The sequence below is a fragment of the Trachypithecus francoisi genome, unplaced genomic scaffold (genome assembly GCF_009764315.1).
Source record: "Trachypithecus francoisi isolate TF-2019V2 unplaced genomic scaffold, Tfra_2.0 Lachesis_group4, whole genome shotgun sequence".
In the NCBI taxonomy this organism is placed as follows: domain Eukaryota; kingdom Metazoa; phylum Chordata; class Mammalia; order Primates; family Cercopithecidae; genus Trachypithecus; species Trachypithecus francoisi.
In genome coordinates this window covers 51,819,440-51,834,272 of record NW_022681469.1, presented here as the reverse complement: position 1 = coordinate 51,834,272, position 14,833 = coordinate 51,819,440, and the positions used below count along the sequence as shown (strand labels likewise).

Genomic DNA, 14,833 nt, shown 5'->3' with positions numbered 1-14,833 from the left:
TTTTGCCTAGATGAATTTTTATGTATTGGCACATTTGGAAGAATGCAGAATTTTCCATGTTTATGTTGATAACTTTCTACAGTATAATTAAGTTCACTTCTAAAAGATTAAAACCATCAAGTTGAATGTTACATTTCTTCAGTGGCATGTTTATTCAGCATATACAGTATTTGGGGAAATATCTGTTGCAAAGACTATAAGAAACTATATTCATTTTGCCCTGTAAAAACTACTTGCTCAAAATTATCATGTAAATACTAATTAGATACCACTGAAATGTAAATGGAAGAGATATTTGAACATATCTTTTAAACTCAATAAGAGGCTGTATGAAGTATACAGAACTGCCGAAGGCTTTGTTCTGACCAATATATTGGAAAAGTATCTTTTGTAATCTTTTTTGGAAAACTCTACAGTTCCATCTTCCATAAAGTTTTTGAAAATGAGTACATTATGAGTACATGAAAAAAGTGCATGAGTACTCAGATATTTCTTCATTAGATTACCCGTCAAATTAGTATGTTGATGTTAAACATGTGTAAACATGCTATATTCCGATTGAAGTGGACTTACTCTTCATACTATATAAACATACTATATTCTGATTGAAGTGGACTTACTCTTCATACTAATATAAACATACCATATTCTGATTGAAGTGAACTTACTCTTCATACTAGTATAAACATATTCTGATTGAAGTGAACTTTTCTTCACTGGTTTGTAATTTGCTAAATTATGGCCTAGAAACCAATCAGCTTACTTAATATGGTATATGTGCAATCAAAGCAATATCAGATATACTAGGCTTAACGAGAAGTGGAGATAAACCAGGGAAAATACTTGGCAGTGATGCTAATAAAACCTAATTTGGATTTTTAAACGTCTTAACGCTTTAGTGCTTAATTTTCCCACATCCCCATCTTTAAAATTTTTGAATTTTTTGGCACTGTAGAAGCACAGGATTGAAACAATAGTAAGTCATGGGTTTAGTTCTCACAATTGGATAGAACCTCTTTAAAAAAAAATCTACTCACTTAATGTTAAAACTTTTTTTTTTTTTTTTTTTTGGTAAAAGGATTATTCTGGCTGTGTGATAAGACCAAGGAGGCTAAGATGGAAGCAGAGGGACCAGTCAGAAGGGTGTTTTAATAATTGACACAAGAGATGATGGTGGTAACATTACAGGTATCAAGAATTGGGAAGTGGGTGACTTGTGGAAGGATATATGTAAAGATACATTTATATGAATTATTGATTTATAAAGTTAAACACCACTTATGTATGTTAGATGTGGGTGTATGATAATGAACAAAATAGATGGTCTCTGCCTTTTAGGAGCTTACATTCTAACTTACCTAGGAATTATTCTTGATAGTCCTTACATTTTCTTCAATAATTTTCCTTATATTCGAAGTATTGTGGCCAGGAAATAAATCTTAATGTTTAAAATACATTACTGAAATACATGCAAAACCATGAGAGAGAAATGTATTTAATTCTGAACATTAGTATTTCCTACCTGCTTTTCTGGATATAATTGTACAATGCTAAATTAGTGACTTTGGAACAAATCTGTGGAATGCACCTATAATTATTCCTTAGTTTAGTCCTTATCTTATAATCAGTTTTTAGTTAGGTCTTAATTTCTTTTGGGAGGTGATGTTTTCTAATAATTAAAAGCCTGAGTTGTATAGAGTTAGACTGTCCAGACAGATTTCTGGCTTTACCACCTGTGACTATCTAATTTAGACTAGTTACTTGCTTTTGAGTCTTCCTTTACTTTGCTTTTTTAAAAAGTAGGGGAAATCATAATACCGACATTATTGGGGCTATTTTGAGAGTTAAATGACTATATTTTAAAAGGAGAGTCAATAGGATTTCCTGGTGGATTTTTTGGCTTGATCAGCTTAAGAGAAATAGAGTTGTCATTAACTGAGGTAGAAAAGATGCTGATAGAGAGACTAGGGGAAGATGAACAGGTCAGCTGTGACATGTTGAAATCCAGATGAAGATACTAGAAACGTGAATTAAATATCCCTCTTTTATATTCTTGTTCATGCAGTGTAGGGTCAGCCATTTAAAATATTTCATTTACATTTCTAAGTGGTAAGTTCCTGTGTTTAGATAAAAATATGTATCAAATGCTTAAATAACTTACACAATAATTTTAAAGATAAACTGCTCAACATGTATTATTTTCACCCTTTCTGAATTTCTGTAATGTATTTGTCTCTTCACAAGTTGTTCTGTCTCCCAGTTGCATCCTTTCCCCTCCAATCTTGCTCTGGTTTATATAAGTTTATTTTTATGTTCCAACATGGTCTCTTGACCTCTTCCTAAATTAGGGATCAGATTTTGGTACTAGTTAATTTCCAATATGTGCTCTGAGGCAGCCAAGTAGAAGCTCAGCCCCATGTATTCCCATTACTAGAAGTGTACCCAACCTTAGTGGCCTACAAGAAAAAAACATTTAACGATAAGGATAAGTAAAACTCTGAGGTGTTAAGGTTAAATGTACTGTGTTGTGGGCACAAGAATTGGAGTGCTTGTGCTTGTTTCTTGAGTTGTTGTTTGGTTTGGTTTGATTTGGTTTGATTTGGTTGGCAAGAAGAATGCAGAGGGCACCTTTGCTTGGGAAAATGGAGACCTCAACGACAATCCTATATATAAGGCATTTGCCTCAACTTCAGACCAAATGATTGAGTAAATAGGCTCCTGTTTTCAATTTCGACTTCCTGCCCTCTTTAGAGGAGAAGTTCTTAACCCAAGATTTGTGGGGCATTTTATATGTAAAGTGTGTGTGTGTGTTTTCCCCCAAAGTCCATAGGGTGTATGAGACTCTATAAGGTGTCGACTCAAAAAGTTAAACACTTAATAAAGAGTGATATGGCTGGGCACAATGGCTCACACCTGTAATCCCAACACTTTGGGAGTCCGAAGCAGGAGGATTGCTTGAGGCCAGGAGTTTGAGACAGCCTGGGCATCATAGATCCTGTCTCTATACAAAAAATGGGAAAATAAGAGAGTGCTGATATTCTACTTTTAAGATTGGCTATGTAAATAACCTGTATCTTACCTTTGTGTATGTAGTTTTAAGTCCAATAGATAAGCCCTCTCAATGACACTAACAGAGTGGAAAGGGACTTTGACAACAATGTTCAGAGGTAAGATCTAAAACAATTGGGACAGCTTTTCCCATTGACGAAGTGGTTTGATGTTTAATAAAGGGCATTGAATGTTTTTCTGTTGGTGCTGATATTTCTAACTATTACATAAATACAAATTTTCACCAAGAGCCATGCCAGTGGAAAAGGAGAAGCAGGTGTGCTGAATCTCCTCCTCCAGATAAATTGAGCTCTAGAGCTGTTATTCTGCCCTGTGAGTTACAAATAATAACCAGCAGTGAAAAAGAAGAATCATACTACTTCTCTGCCATCTGTTTTCCTTGTTCCCACTGAGACCAGGAAGAATTGGCTACCCATCTTTTCTTTTCACCTTCCTTTTAGTTTTTTTAGAAAGCTAAAAAAGCTTTCTCATTTTTTAGCTTGTATAGTTTTCATACTAAATCTATGTAGTCACAGATACTACATTAGAGGATTGTGTTTAAAATCTGGATAGGAGGTTGGATGCTTTGAAAAACTGGTAATCATAAAATCTGAGCAAAGAAGCCTGATTAAAGGGGTTCTGTTAGAAGATTCTCATGTAGCAGGTTTCCAGCCAGACCACTATATAACGGGAAGCACAGCAAGCACATTTCAGAAAGCTAACAAATTTAACAAGACACATCCACTGTACAACTGATTTTTTTAATGGAAATAGTATGACCTGTATAAATTATGACATTCAAAACAGTGGCGTCAATACACTGCTAAACATATGCATGAAGGTAGTGACTAGGATGGAAACGTGTCAGTGCTACAAAAATACATATGAACAAAATAAATTTTGTCCTTTGATAAATCTACAAGATACAAAATTAAGAATATTTACATAATTTCATACTAGATATGTGAAGAATATGCCATACTAGAACAATCTTGTTCCAAAGTTTGAAACATATTCTGTCAAAAATACTCTTCATACTATGTATGAACTTATCAATAACTTTCTGGGTATAAAGTTGTTTTTTATGTCATGGTCAGATGAAGATCCCTCTGAATTATATGTTGATTAGAATTTTGTTTCACCTGGTACCTGGAAGAAGACAGAAAGTTACTGTTTTAAAACACTTGTCAAGTTCTGTTACAATGATCACATCTTAGGAGCTAGAATTTACCAGAGTTAATCAGTTTTTTTTTGTCTTGAATTTTAATAATCAAGTATCTTCCATCACTACTTGTTTAACATAGATTCATGTGATACCACATTGTAATTCAAAGGCGTAATTTAACTTAAAGTAATGGTACAGTGTGTTGTAGCAATATCTTTCTTCACATTTGTTCCAAAGAACTCTGTGTGTTGGCCTGGTACATTCAGCTTTTACCCCAGTCACCACTGGTGGCCTATCCACAGCTGATGATTTACCTTCCTAGAGGCCGGACAAAGAGCTGGTGTTAAATGTTTCTTTTTTTAATACGGGGAAGCCAAGGTCCACCAATGTGATGACTACATTTGTTAGACAATGGGTTCTAGTGTTTGGGTCAGACATGAAGTTTAAATGCTATTCCTACCCTTTATCCTCCAATACTTGGTGACAATTCTGAATGCAGTTACTGAGGAGAGGATTTCTGGTGCGAGGCTCTTCTTATAAGGTACTCAGGCAAGGTGCCAGTTTTATTGGGTTTCTCTGGAATCTAGTCCTGGGAGACAGAATCATGGTGCTTATCTACGTTCGCCTCTTACTCAGGTCTATCCAGTTTTCTGGAATGGGCTTTTCATCTGACCTTTGCTACTTGATACCACTCTTAATAATGTTCCAGATTTATCTTATGCTATACATTTCTTTTTCATTTTGACTAGAAATTCCTTTTTTGAGACCTTTCAACTAAGAGAAATACCACCAGCTGCCTGCCATGCTTGAAGACAATCATTAAATTCTTTCTCTGGTCCTTCAATCCGTTAGTTTTTCACCAGAGGATAGAGATGGTGTACTATAGTGAACAGAAGACAGGTCTTGTCATCAGAAAGATCTTAGTGCAATCCTGTTGGGGTCACTTGGTGTGTGACCTCAAGCAAATTAAGCTCTCTGAGCCTGTTTCCTGTTTTTTTTTTTTCATTTGGAAAATGACGATATCTCCTTTGTATATTGTTATAAGGATTGAGATACTGAATGTAATACACCTGCCATCTACCTGGCCTACAGCAGAAACCCATTTTAATTTGTGATTCTACTTTTCCCAAACTAGAAACATTGCTTTAAAGGACTGAATGTTCTAGAAATGAACATCTGCAATGAAGTGGGACTCTCCAGTTAAATGCTGAATTGGCAACTCACTCTAGTAAGGAAGGATAGAAACTTGTTTCATTGCTTGACTGGACACTGTGCTAGGGACTTCTCAAGCATCTGACTATTGGGAGGTGTGTATTAGCTTATCATTTTCATCGCTTATTCACCTGTAAATGGAAATGGCAATACCTTCCCTGCTACGTGGATTATTACAGGGCCAGAATAAGAGCATTGTTGTAAGTGGTTTGAAAAATAAAAGAAGATAGGCTCAATATTGCATTAACGGAGATCTGTTATCACTATTTTTTCATCCTTTTTTTGTACGGGTCTGAGTTTCTTTTCCCAAAAACTCCCTGTGAAATTGGTTAGCATTGCTTCAGTTCTCAAGGGATGAGGCACAGACGCTCAAGCAAGTGCTGGACTTTCTGCCACATGCAGGAAGTGGCCTCACTACTTTGAAGGTGTTTTTTTTTTTTTTTTTTTTTTTTTTTTGCTGTGATGTCTAGGTGAAGATAAACCTGTTGAAGAATCTTACCTGATATTCCCGATTACGTAATCCTCCATTTGTATTTATGGTAAAATCAATTTTTCCATCTTTTTCCTGAGAAAAAGAGAATGGAAATAGGGATTGGGGCTGATTTTTTTTAATGTTGAAAAATAAAGAGAAATTTAAGGAGTGGCTGCTTATGCAATTGTGAAAGTCATCAAAGAGCTGGTACCTGACTGGGTTTAAACTCTGAAGTACTGTAATCTTTCTTCATCGAAATATGCAAAACAGCATCATGGATTGTTAAGAAAAGTATCGAGGTTTTCACTTCACCATCAAAAAATGCATACCGGTTAAGCTTCTCAATGAAGTCATCTGAAGAGAAAAAAACAGTAACTTTTAGGAAAAAAACAATTGTTTGACCACCAGTTTTTCCTTGAGGCTAGTAATTTCACCTTCCATTTGCAAATGTGTGTTTCATTGACATTTGGTTGTTTGTAGGTTGCAGTGGTATAATACCGGTCTATCTTTAGTACAATGTCTTTTGGAACTAACAAATACCTTTGTAATAAAAAAAAAATTTAATGCCCTAATGTAAAAAGGAGGAAGGCAAAAGAGCAAATGAAAAACAGTAGTTCCTAGAAGAAAACTCATTTAGGCAGGAGCCTAGTGAATGGATCTCCCTGCTTAATGATTGGAGTATCAAGTGTGGGTTCTTATTAAAGTTTAGGATTCTGCCAAAATGGAACATATGTTTATGGACCGGTGATATGCTGTGGTTCTTTATTGTAGCCCATTTTCGCAAAGCTGCTGGGTTTTATGAGAAAACATCTTCCTTACCACTTACCTCTCTAATCATCTTTGAGAAATCCCATTTTTGTGGGCACTAAACAGCATTCATTTACATAGATTACTCAACCAACTATTACCTTATGTCTGCCATGTGCAAAACTCTGGCTGAGTAATAAGAAAGATCAAAAGATAAATTAGACCTGAATCTTGCCCTCAAGGAAGATAGAACATTTATATATTCCTATAGTACTGACAGAAAACGTGTTGTATAATAACGAGGGCAAGGAGCAATCTAGTTTTTTCCCTTGTTTTCTTAGTTTTAGAATAATTCCCAGCACATAGTATGTCTTCATATTTTTTGTTGAATATATAAGAGAGAGATCAAGTACTATGAAAATTCTGAGAAAGTTACCTCTTGGTGGGTATCTGGGAAAACTTGAGCAGGTACCATCTAAAAGTGCCTAGGATTTGGAGAAAAGTGGAGGAAGAGAAGGTACACAATCATGGAGATGGATTCTTCTGTTCACAGACAAGCTTTCAGTGATAGAGGGAGAGGGAGCATGGAGGGCATTGTGGCCACCAGGATCTGGGATGGAGAGGGTGGCGTGCAATGAGAAGGAAGGTGATAATCTTTGATAAAGACTGAAAAGAATGCCAGGCAGCAGAGACAGCAGGAACAGATACTTTCCAAGATATCTGGGATGATGGAAAAGGGTAAAATTGTTAATAAATTAAAGGTTCCTGGGATCAAGGGGTATTTTTAATTATAAGGAAGTCTTGACAATGATTGAACTAATTTTCAGTCCCACCAACAGTGTATAAGCACAGTGTGGCGATTCCTCAGAGGGCTAAAGATAAAAATACCATTTGACCCAGCAATTCCATTACTGGGTATATACCCAAAGGAATATAAATCATTCTGTTATAAAGATGCATGCATGCGTATGTTGATTGCTGCACTATTCACAATAGCAAAGACATGGACTCAACATAAATGCCCATCAGTAATAGAGTGGATAAAGAAAATGTGGTACATATACACCATGGAATACTATATAATCATAAAAAAACCAAGATAATATCCTTTGCAGGTACATGGAGTTGGAGGCCATTATCCTTTAGCAAACTAATGCAAACAGAAAACCAAATACTGCATATTCTCACTTATAAGTGGGAGCTAAATGATGAGGACACATGGAGGGGAACAATAAACACTGGGGCCTATCAGAGGGTGAAGGGTGGGAGGAGGGAGAGGATCAGGAAAAATAACTTATGGGTACTAGGCTTAATATCTGGATGATGAAATAATCTGCACAACAAACCCCCATGACACGAGTTTACCTATGTAACAAACCTACATGTGTACCCCTGAACTTAGAAGTTTTTTTTAAAAAGTCTTGAAACTGGAATACGTCTGTATATTTTAGGGACAGGATCCAGTAGAAAGGGAGAGATTAAGGATGCCAATTTTATACCTTTCGAAGGATCTGTGTACCACTTGTCTCTTCTCCCTAAAAAGCTCCCCCTAAGTACTGTCAAGGTTGACTGCCTCACTTCATTCTAGTCTCTACTAAAAATGTCATTTGCTGGACATCCCTGATCAGCAGTCCCTCCCTCCCTCCCTCCCTCCCTCCCTCCCTTCCTCCCTTCCTTCCTTCCTTCCTTCCTTCCTCTCTGTTTCCTCTATCTCTCTCTTTTCTTTTTTTTTTTTAAATTTGAGACAGTCTTGCTCTGTCACCCAGGCTGGTGTGCAGTGGCATGATCACAGCTCACCGCAGCCTCGACCTCCCAGGCTCAAGTGATCCTTCCATCCTTCCACCTCAATCTCCTGAGTAGCTGGGACTACAGGTACATACCACCACACCCAGCTAATTTTTTGTTTTTTTTTTTTTAGAGATGGGGATTCACCATGTTGCTCAGGCTAATCTCAAACTCTGGGGCTTAAGTGATCTGCCTGCCTCAGCTTTCTAGAGTGCTAGGATTACAGGCATGAGCCACCGCTCCCAGCCTCTGTTTCTTAACCCTGCTTTTTTCTTAGCACTTATCACTACCTGAAATATGCTTTTATTTGTTTATTATATGGCTTTCCGATGCGACTATAAGCTTCATGAGGACAGGGGCTTGTCAGATTCACTGCTGTATTCCCAGCATCCAGAACAGTGCCTGATAAATAGTAGGTATTCAGTAAGTCTTTACTGAATGCCCATGATGTCCTAGGATCTAGGGAAGAGACAGGAAATAAGAAGGCAAGAATGTTTTCAGTTATTGTTGGAAAACTGCCTGAAGAAGCTTTCTTCAGAAAATGGGATGGGAGAGTATTATAGGGATGGACAAGGATATTAGTTAGAAAGTCCTTCTAGAAGGCCTAGTTGAGAAATGAGAAGGGTCTAGATTAAAGTTCTGGAAATGGATAGAAACTGATTTAAGAGGAAATATTTATAGGACCTGGTGACTCACTGACTAGAGGGAAGGAGAGGAGAAATTGGTGATGGTTTCAGAGTTCTATCTGGAAAACTAGGTAGGTAAGCAGTGATGCAGTGATTGTGATAGGAAAGAAGTATTTTTGGGAGGGGGAATCATATACGTAGTTTTTAAAATGTGTATCTGAGGTGCCTGGGGGATACCCGGACAGTCGAGTCCGTTGGTCTGCAGCTCAGAAGAAAAGTCTGGGCTGGAGGTATAGTTTGGGGATTCATTAACAAGTAGATATACATGAAATCGTAAACATGTAGGAAATTGACTAGAAAGAGTCTGGAATTAGAACCATGGTATAGAGTGTAAGGTTGAAGCTTGGGGAAGACTGAAAGAGTGGGAGTTGAACCAATGTCTGACCCTGAGGAGATGTTTGAGAGGTAGGAGGTGAATCAGAAATGTCTTGCCAGAGTCAGGAAGGGAGAGAGTTTCAAAGACAAATGCTAGAGAGAGCGCCTGATGCTTAAGTACGCTGCTGCAGAGGGACCTGAGACGAAGGCAGTTAATCCTGACAATCTGGACATTGCTGATAACCTTGGCAAGGATGGTCTCATCAGCAGGTGAAGCTAAACCAAATTATTATGGGCTGGAGAGTGCAAGGGAAGGGAGGAAGAGAGACAGAAAACGAGGCTAATTTTTCAGGAAATTTAGAGTGAAAAATAGTTAATATATTCCTCCTTTGTTGCCTATGAAATCAGGATTCAAATTGTAGAATTTATTTAATTACGTATCAACATAACTAAAATACAAAGATGCTGTTTCCATAGGGATTTTTATTGGGTTGGCTGCAAATTAGATTTTCATCTTGTTTATATAAAATACTCATTCTTTGGAGAGGCTGTCTAGATTGAGAGTTGGCATTGAGCCTGAAGTGATTGTCAGAACATAAAGCAAAAATAAAGCCGCTTACCATCAACTCCAACAATATACACATCTACCTTGATCCTGATAAATTCTTGCAAAATCTGTTAAAAAGAAAGTATATCTTCCTCAGGGAACAGTTTCACTTGTCAGAAATATAAAGAAAACAATCAGAATTATACCTTACGGGTGATATATTGCTTTCAGAAGCTTTAACATTTTGAAAAGAGATAATAGTGTCAAGAGATACTAAAGTTAAAACCAAGTCTCTATGACAGAAATAAACCCAAATAAAGGAGCCCTTCTCCTCAGTAAGAAGTTAAAAATGATCATTCTTGAAGGGAGTATTATGGGAAAATGTTCTGTCTCAGACTCATAAGAACAACTCTGATTTAATTTTAAAATAGTGTCTTCTTTGGGATGATCTCAACTAGAGCTTTCTTGCTGCATAAAAGTTTAAAAAAAGAACCTACGGATCATGAGTTGCTAATTACTCTTGTCCACAATGAATGGATACATCTAGCACCAATGAATCTTTATACATTTTTCTGGTCTCTAGGCTAAGAACAAATACCAGTAGTGATATGAGTAAGATCATGGAAGGTAAGAAAAGTAGCTTATATTGTTGATCAGGTTAGATGATCATTAATATCATTAATATCATTGCCGTCATCAGTAAACACTTTCAGAACCTCTTCTAGGCACTTAACTAAGAATTAGAGCCCCGTCCTTTGTGTTATACTGCTAGAACCAAAAAATAAATGTGTGTGTGTGTGTGTGAAAATGCAGAAACAGTAAGCTAAAGTAATCAAAAGCTAAAATAAGCAAAAACTGAAACCAAAAAAAGAAAAGAAAACGCAAGTAGACTTAAGAGTTACATGATGTTAACATAAAAAAAAATTATTCCATTTTCTAATTTTGTATCCAGTTCACATGTATCCAGTTCATGCTTAACAGGTCTTATCTTAGGTCAGCTCTCACTTGGGCAGATTTTTGTGAAAATCCAAGAAAAAGAGAGAAAGATGTAGAATTTCTTAAATTTTCTTTTTATATGTTTCTGCATTTCTGTTAGAAACTAATTTATTTTAGAAATGTGATAAATCTGTGGAAAGAAAACAGGCTGCAATCTGATTGTCAGTCGTGTTTTGAAATCACATGTGACATTTATTCTTTCATATATCTATTTGGGTTTTAGCCATGTGAAAATCAGCTTATAGTGAATGAGGAGTAAAACAAAAGGATCCACTCTTACATTTTTTCCCAGGACCTTTCCAGATCTTCTCTGATTTCAGAATAATTTAGATACTATGCCCACAAAGATTTGAAAACACCACAGAATTGAAATTTGAAAGGAATGTGAGCATAGTTGTCCACCAGCAGATTCATCATACATTAGTATTATAGATTTGATTCCCTTCAATATAGTACACAGTCTCATGGAAAATGCCGTTTTCAAGAGTCCACTGAACAGCACCTTTCCCTCCATGGAATACTCTAAGATTATAATTTGCTTCTAATTAAATGCATGTTACCTAAAGGAGCATCCTTCCACAAATACAATTATTATTTTTTTGAGACAGAGTCTCGCTCTATTCCTGGAGTGCAGTGGTGCAATTTTGGCTCACTGCAATTTCCACCTCCCAGGTTCAAGCCATTCTCCTGCCTCAGCCTCCCAAGTAGCTGGGATTACAGGTGCATGCCACCACGCCCAGCTGTATTTCTAGTAGAGATGGGGCTTCACCATGTTGGCCAGGCTGATCTCAAACTCCTGACCTCAGGTGATACACCCACCTCAGCCTCCCAAAGTGCTGGGATTACAGGCGTGAGCCACTGTGCCCAGCCCACAAATACAATTTTTTTTTTTTTACCTTCAGTCATTGATTGGTTGTTTCCATTAAGAACAAAGAAATTACCGATTTAAGGCCCCTCATTGACGAAACATCAAGAAAGGACACTGCTGAAAAGTCGAGAATGAGGCTGTGGAGGCTGATTTTGGGGACCTCAATGTTGAGAGGAAGCTCATCATTCCAGTCAATATGGAAGGGCAGGTCTGTGGTATCGATTGGCTGGTCCAGTACTTGTATCTGATTGTTGTCCAGCTCTTCATCGGAATCTTTTATGGTATCAACAGTACATATAAATCCTTTCTGCAGGAGAGGATAACAAGCGTAAAAACTGTGACCAAGAAAAACATTGTGTATGTCAGAGATAGCCAGTGAGTTTCAGAAGCACTGATTCAGAGTTGAGCCAACAATGGAATTGGACTACGTGTGGTGGCTCATGCCTGTAATCCCAGCACTTTAGGAAACCGAGGTGGGAGGATCACTTGAGCCCAGGAGTTTGAGACCAGCAAGGGCAACATGGTAAGACCCCATCTCTGCAAAAAAATTAAAAAATTAGCCAGGCGTGGTGGCACATGTGCTTGTAGTTTCAGCTACTTGCAGGCTGAGGTGGCGGGGTCACTTGAGTCTGGGAGGTCAAGGCTGCAATGAGCTGTGATCACACCACTGCACTCCAGCCTAGGCCACAGAGCGAGACACTGTCTCAAAACAACAAGATTGTAGACACTTGTGTTTGGTGCTTTTCCCAGGAGAATAAAAATTTTAGGGAGACCCTCAAAAGGATGTCATTTTAAAATATAACACTCATTGACACATGAAATCCCTTGTTTATCTTGCATTTCACTTAAAGGAATGGAACTAACCCCTTGAATCATCCTTTACTAAGCTTTTAGGTATAATGCATAGAAATGTGGTCAAGGAACTTACTGGTGTTACTTGCAGCAGGCCTTGCTTCTGCAGTTTTCGGATTTTCCTCAAAGCTTTGTTGCGCTTGCGTAGAATTCGAAGTGGACTGAAGCCAACCTGAGAAACCCATTGCTATGTTACAAGAGTACTCAATATTCTGTTATGTATATAGCATAATTCTAACAACTTTAACTGGAGTGATTTGAGGGATTGGGACAGATAATAAAAATATTTGTGACAAAATTTAAACGTGGTTTAAACAATATCAGCAACAACATTGTGTCAGATCCATGGTCTGCTCCACCTGTGTGCAGTTACCAACAGTCAAAAGCTTTTGTATAACACAGTCCAGGATTCATCCATAATTATCCATGAATGGACATGAACTCTGTTTGAATCTGTTTGTGTTTGGAACCTACACAATTCTTAGGGGATTTTATTTTATTTATTTTCTATTTATTGAGTATGAGTGGCACCTACATAAGTATTCTGCTTGTATGTAATTCTTTATCTTATTAAAATTTATATAATTGTATGTTTATTATTATATAATTTTATTTTATAATTTTAGTATTATATTTGAGGGTAATCTTTGTTTTTTTTTTTTGACACTAATGAATTCTTATTGCTGTAATATTTAGTTCCAGATAAATAAGAGAGGAGGATCAAATTATGTAATAAAAAATCCTCAGCCAGGTGTGGTGGCTCACGCCTCCAATCCTAAGACTTTGGGAGGCCGAGGTGGGAGGATTGCATGAGGCCATGAGTTCAAGGGCAGCCTGGGCAACAAAGCAAGCACTTGTCTCTACAAAAAATTTAAAACTTAGTAGGGTATAGTGGCACATGCCTGGAGTCTCATCTACTTGGGGGGCTGAGGCAGGGGGATTGCTTGAACCCCAGAGTTTGAGGTTGCAGTGAGCTGTGATCATGCCAGCCTGGGTGACAAAGCAAGACCTTGTCTCAAAAAAAAAAAAAAAAAACAACACAAATCCTTGACAAAAAATATAGTTAGATGGAAGTTTACTAGAGTAATTGAAAAGGGCAGTACAGAAAACCAAATATACAATATAATCTCATTTTGCAAACAACAACAAAAAAGTGGGTAGAAAAATATCTGATGCATATCAAACTAATAATAATAGTTAAGGTTTAAGGCAGAGGCTCTATGCAAGGTACAGAGAGACCAAAGCCATATTTCAAGAGGGAGGACTGAGTTTTTTTTGTTAACTGTCAAGATTGCTTCCTTGTCATCATCTCTTCAGTTTGCCAGGAACACTCAGTATTTATTGTTATTCGTATTAACTATTCATTTACAACTGCTATACTGAATCTCTTGATGATGCGGTCAAATATTAAATGCTCCTTCATTGTTTCTGAAGTTGATGCCCAAAGAAAATCTGTAGGATGACACCTACTAAAAGCCAGCAGCCCAAAATGTGGTAAATTTTTTTTACTCTACAGCAGAATTTGAGAAAAGGATTCTTCTATATTAGATGTCAGCTGAAAAGGCTTATTTCCCAACCTATTAACAAACTCCCATAAGGTTGTTTCATCTGCTCTGGGACATGGGACAAAAAACACTGACACAACCCCACCTCAACATATGTGACATAACCCAGCCTCAACAATGACCTTACAGAATAATGACATTTGCAGATATTCAGTAAGATTACAAGGAAAAAAATTAAATAACCCCAAACCTTACAGCATCGATAAGTTTCTGCCTAAAGAAACCAATGTTTGCAAAGTAGATAGGAGATGGACATCTGAAAATTTTCACTCCTTTCGGCTCATACATCTATAAGGCAGAGAAGCATTGTTAGATGGTGCCCATTAGATCCATACTTAATATCATTTAGCAAGCCAAAGAAAAAAATGAATCTCCCTTACATCATAATAATCTTTTTTATTCTTATAGATGTTGCTTCTTCCAATATTAGCCAGCGTGCTGCATTTTGGACTGTCGGGAGAAAAACACCAAGTAAATCATTCATGTATGTTTGTTAAGCCTATAAGGCTAACACTGATTTTTTTCCCAGCATACCAAAGCAGGCTCACTTTTCAAAATGTAAAAGGTTGGGGAAT

The 14,833-nt window shown here is 37.1% G+C and overlaps 1 protein-coding gene across 4 annotated transcripts in view; it reads right to left on the bottom strand.

The window, feature by feature from the left end:
- Positions 1–3,790: 3,790 nt before the first annotated feature.
- Positions 3,791–14,833, bottom strand: part of SLC26A3 (solute carrier family 26 member 3) — a 66,243-nt gene continuing 55,200 nt past the window's right edge. For all 4 annotated transcript variants that reach the window (XM_033194633.1, XM_033194632.1, XM_033194631.1 and 1 more), the window contains exons 14-21: positions 14,639–14,708; positions 14,454–14,546; positions 12,770–12,865; positions 11,915–12,148; positions 10,051–10,105; positions 6,109–6,251; positions 5,925–5,990; positions 3,791–4,197 (exon numbers count right to left, since the gene is read on the bottom strand). In XM_033194633.1, the coding sequence (XP_033050524.1) occupies positions 4,174–4,197; positions 5,925–5,990; positions 6,109–6,251; positions 10,051–10,105; positions 11,915–12,148; positions 12,770–12,865; positions 14,454–14,546; positions 14,639–14,708 (781 nt within the window). In that variant the 3' untranslated portion in view covers positions 3,791–4,173. The remainder of the gene's footprint in view (positions 4,198–5,924; positions 5,991–6,108; positions 6,252–10,050; positions 10,106–11,914; positions 12,149–12,769; positions 12,866–14,453; positions 14,547–14,638; positions 14,709–14,833) is intronic.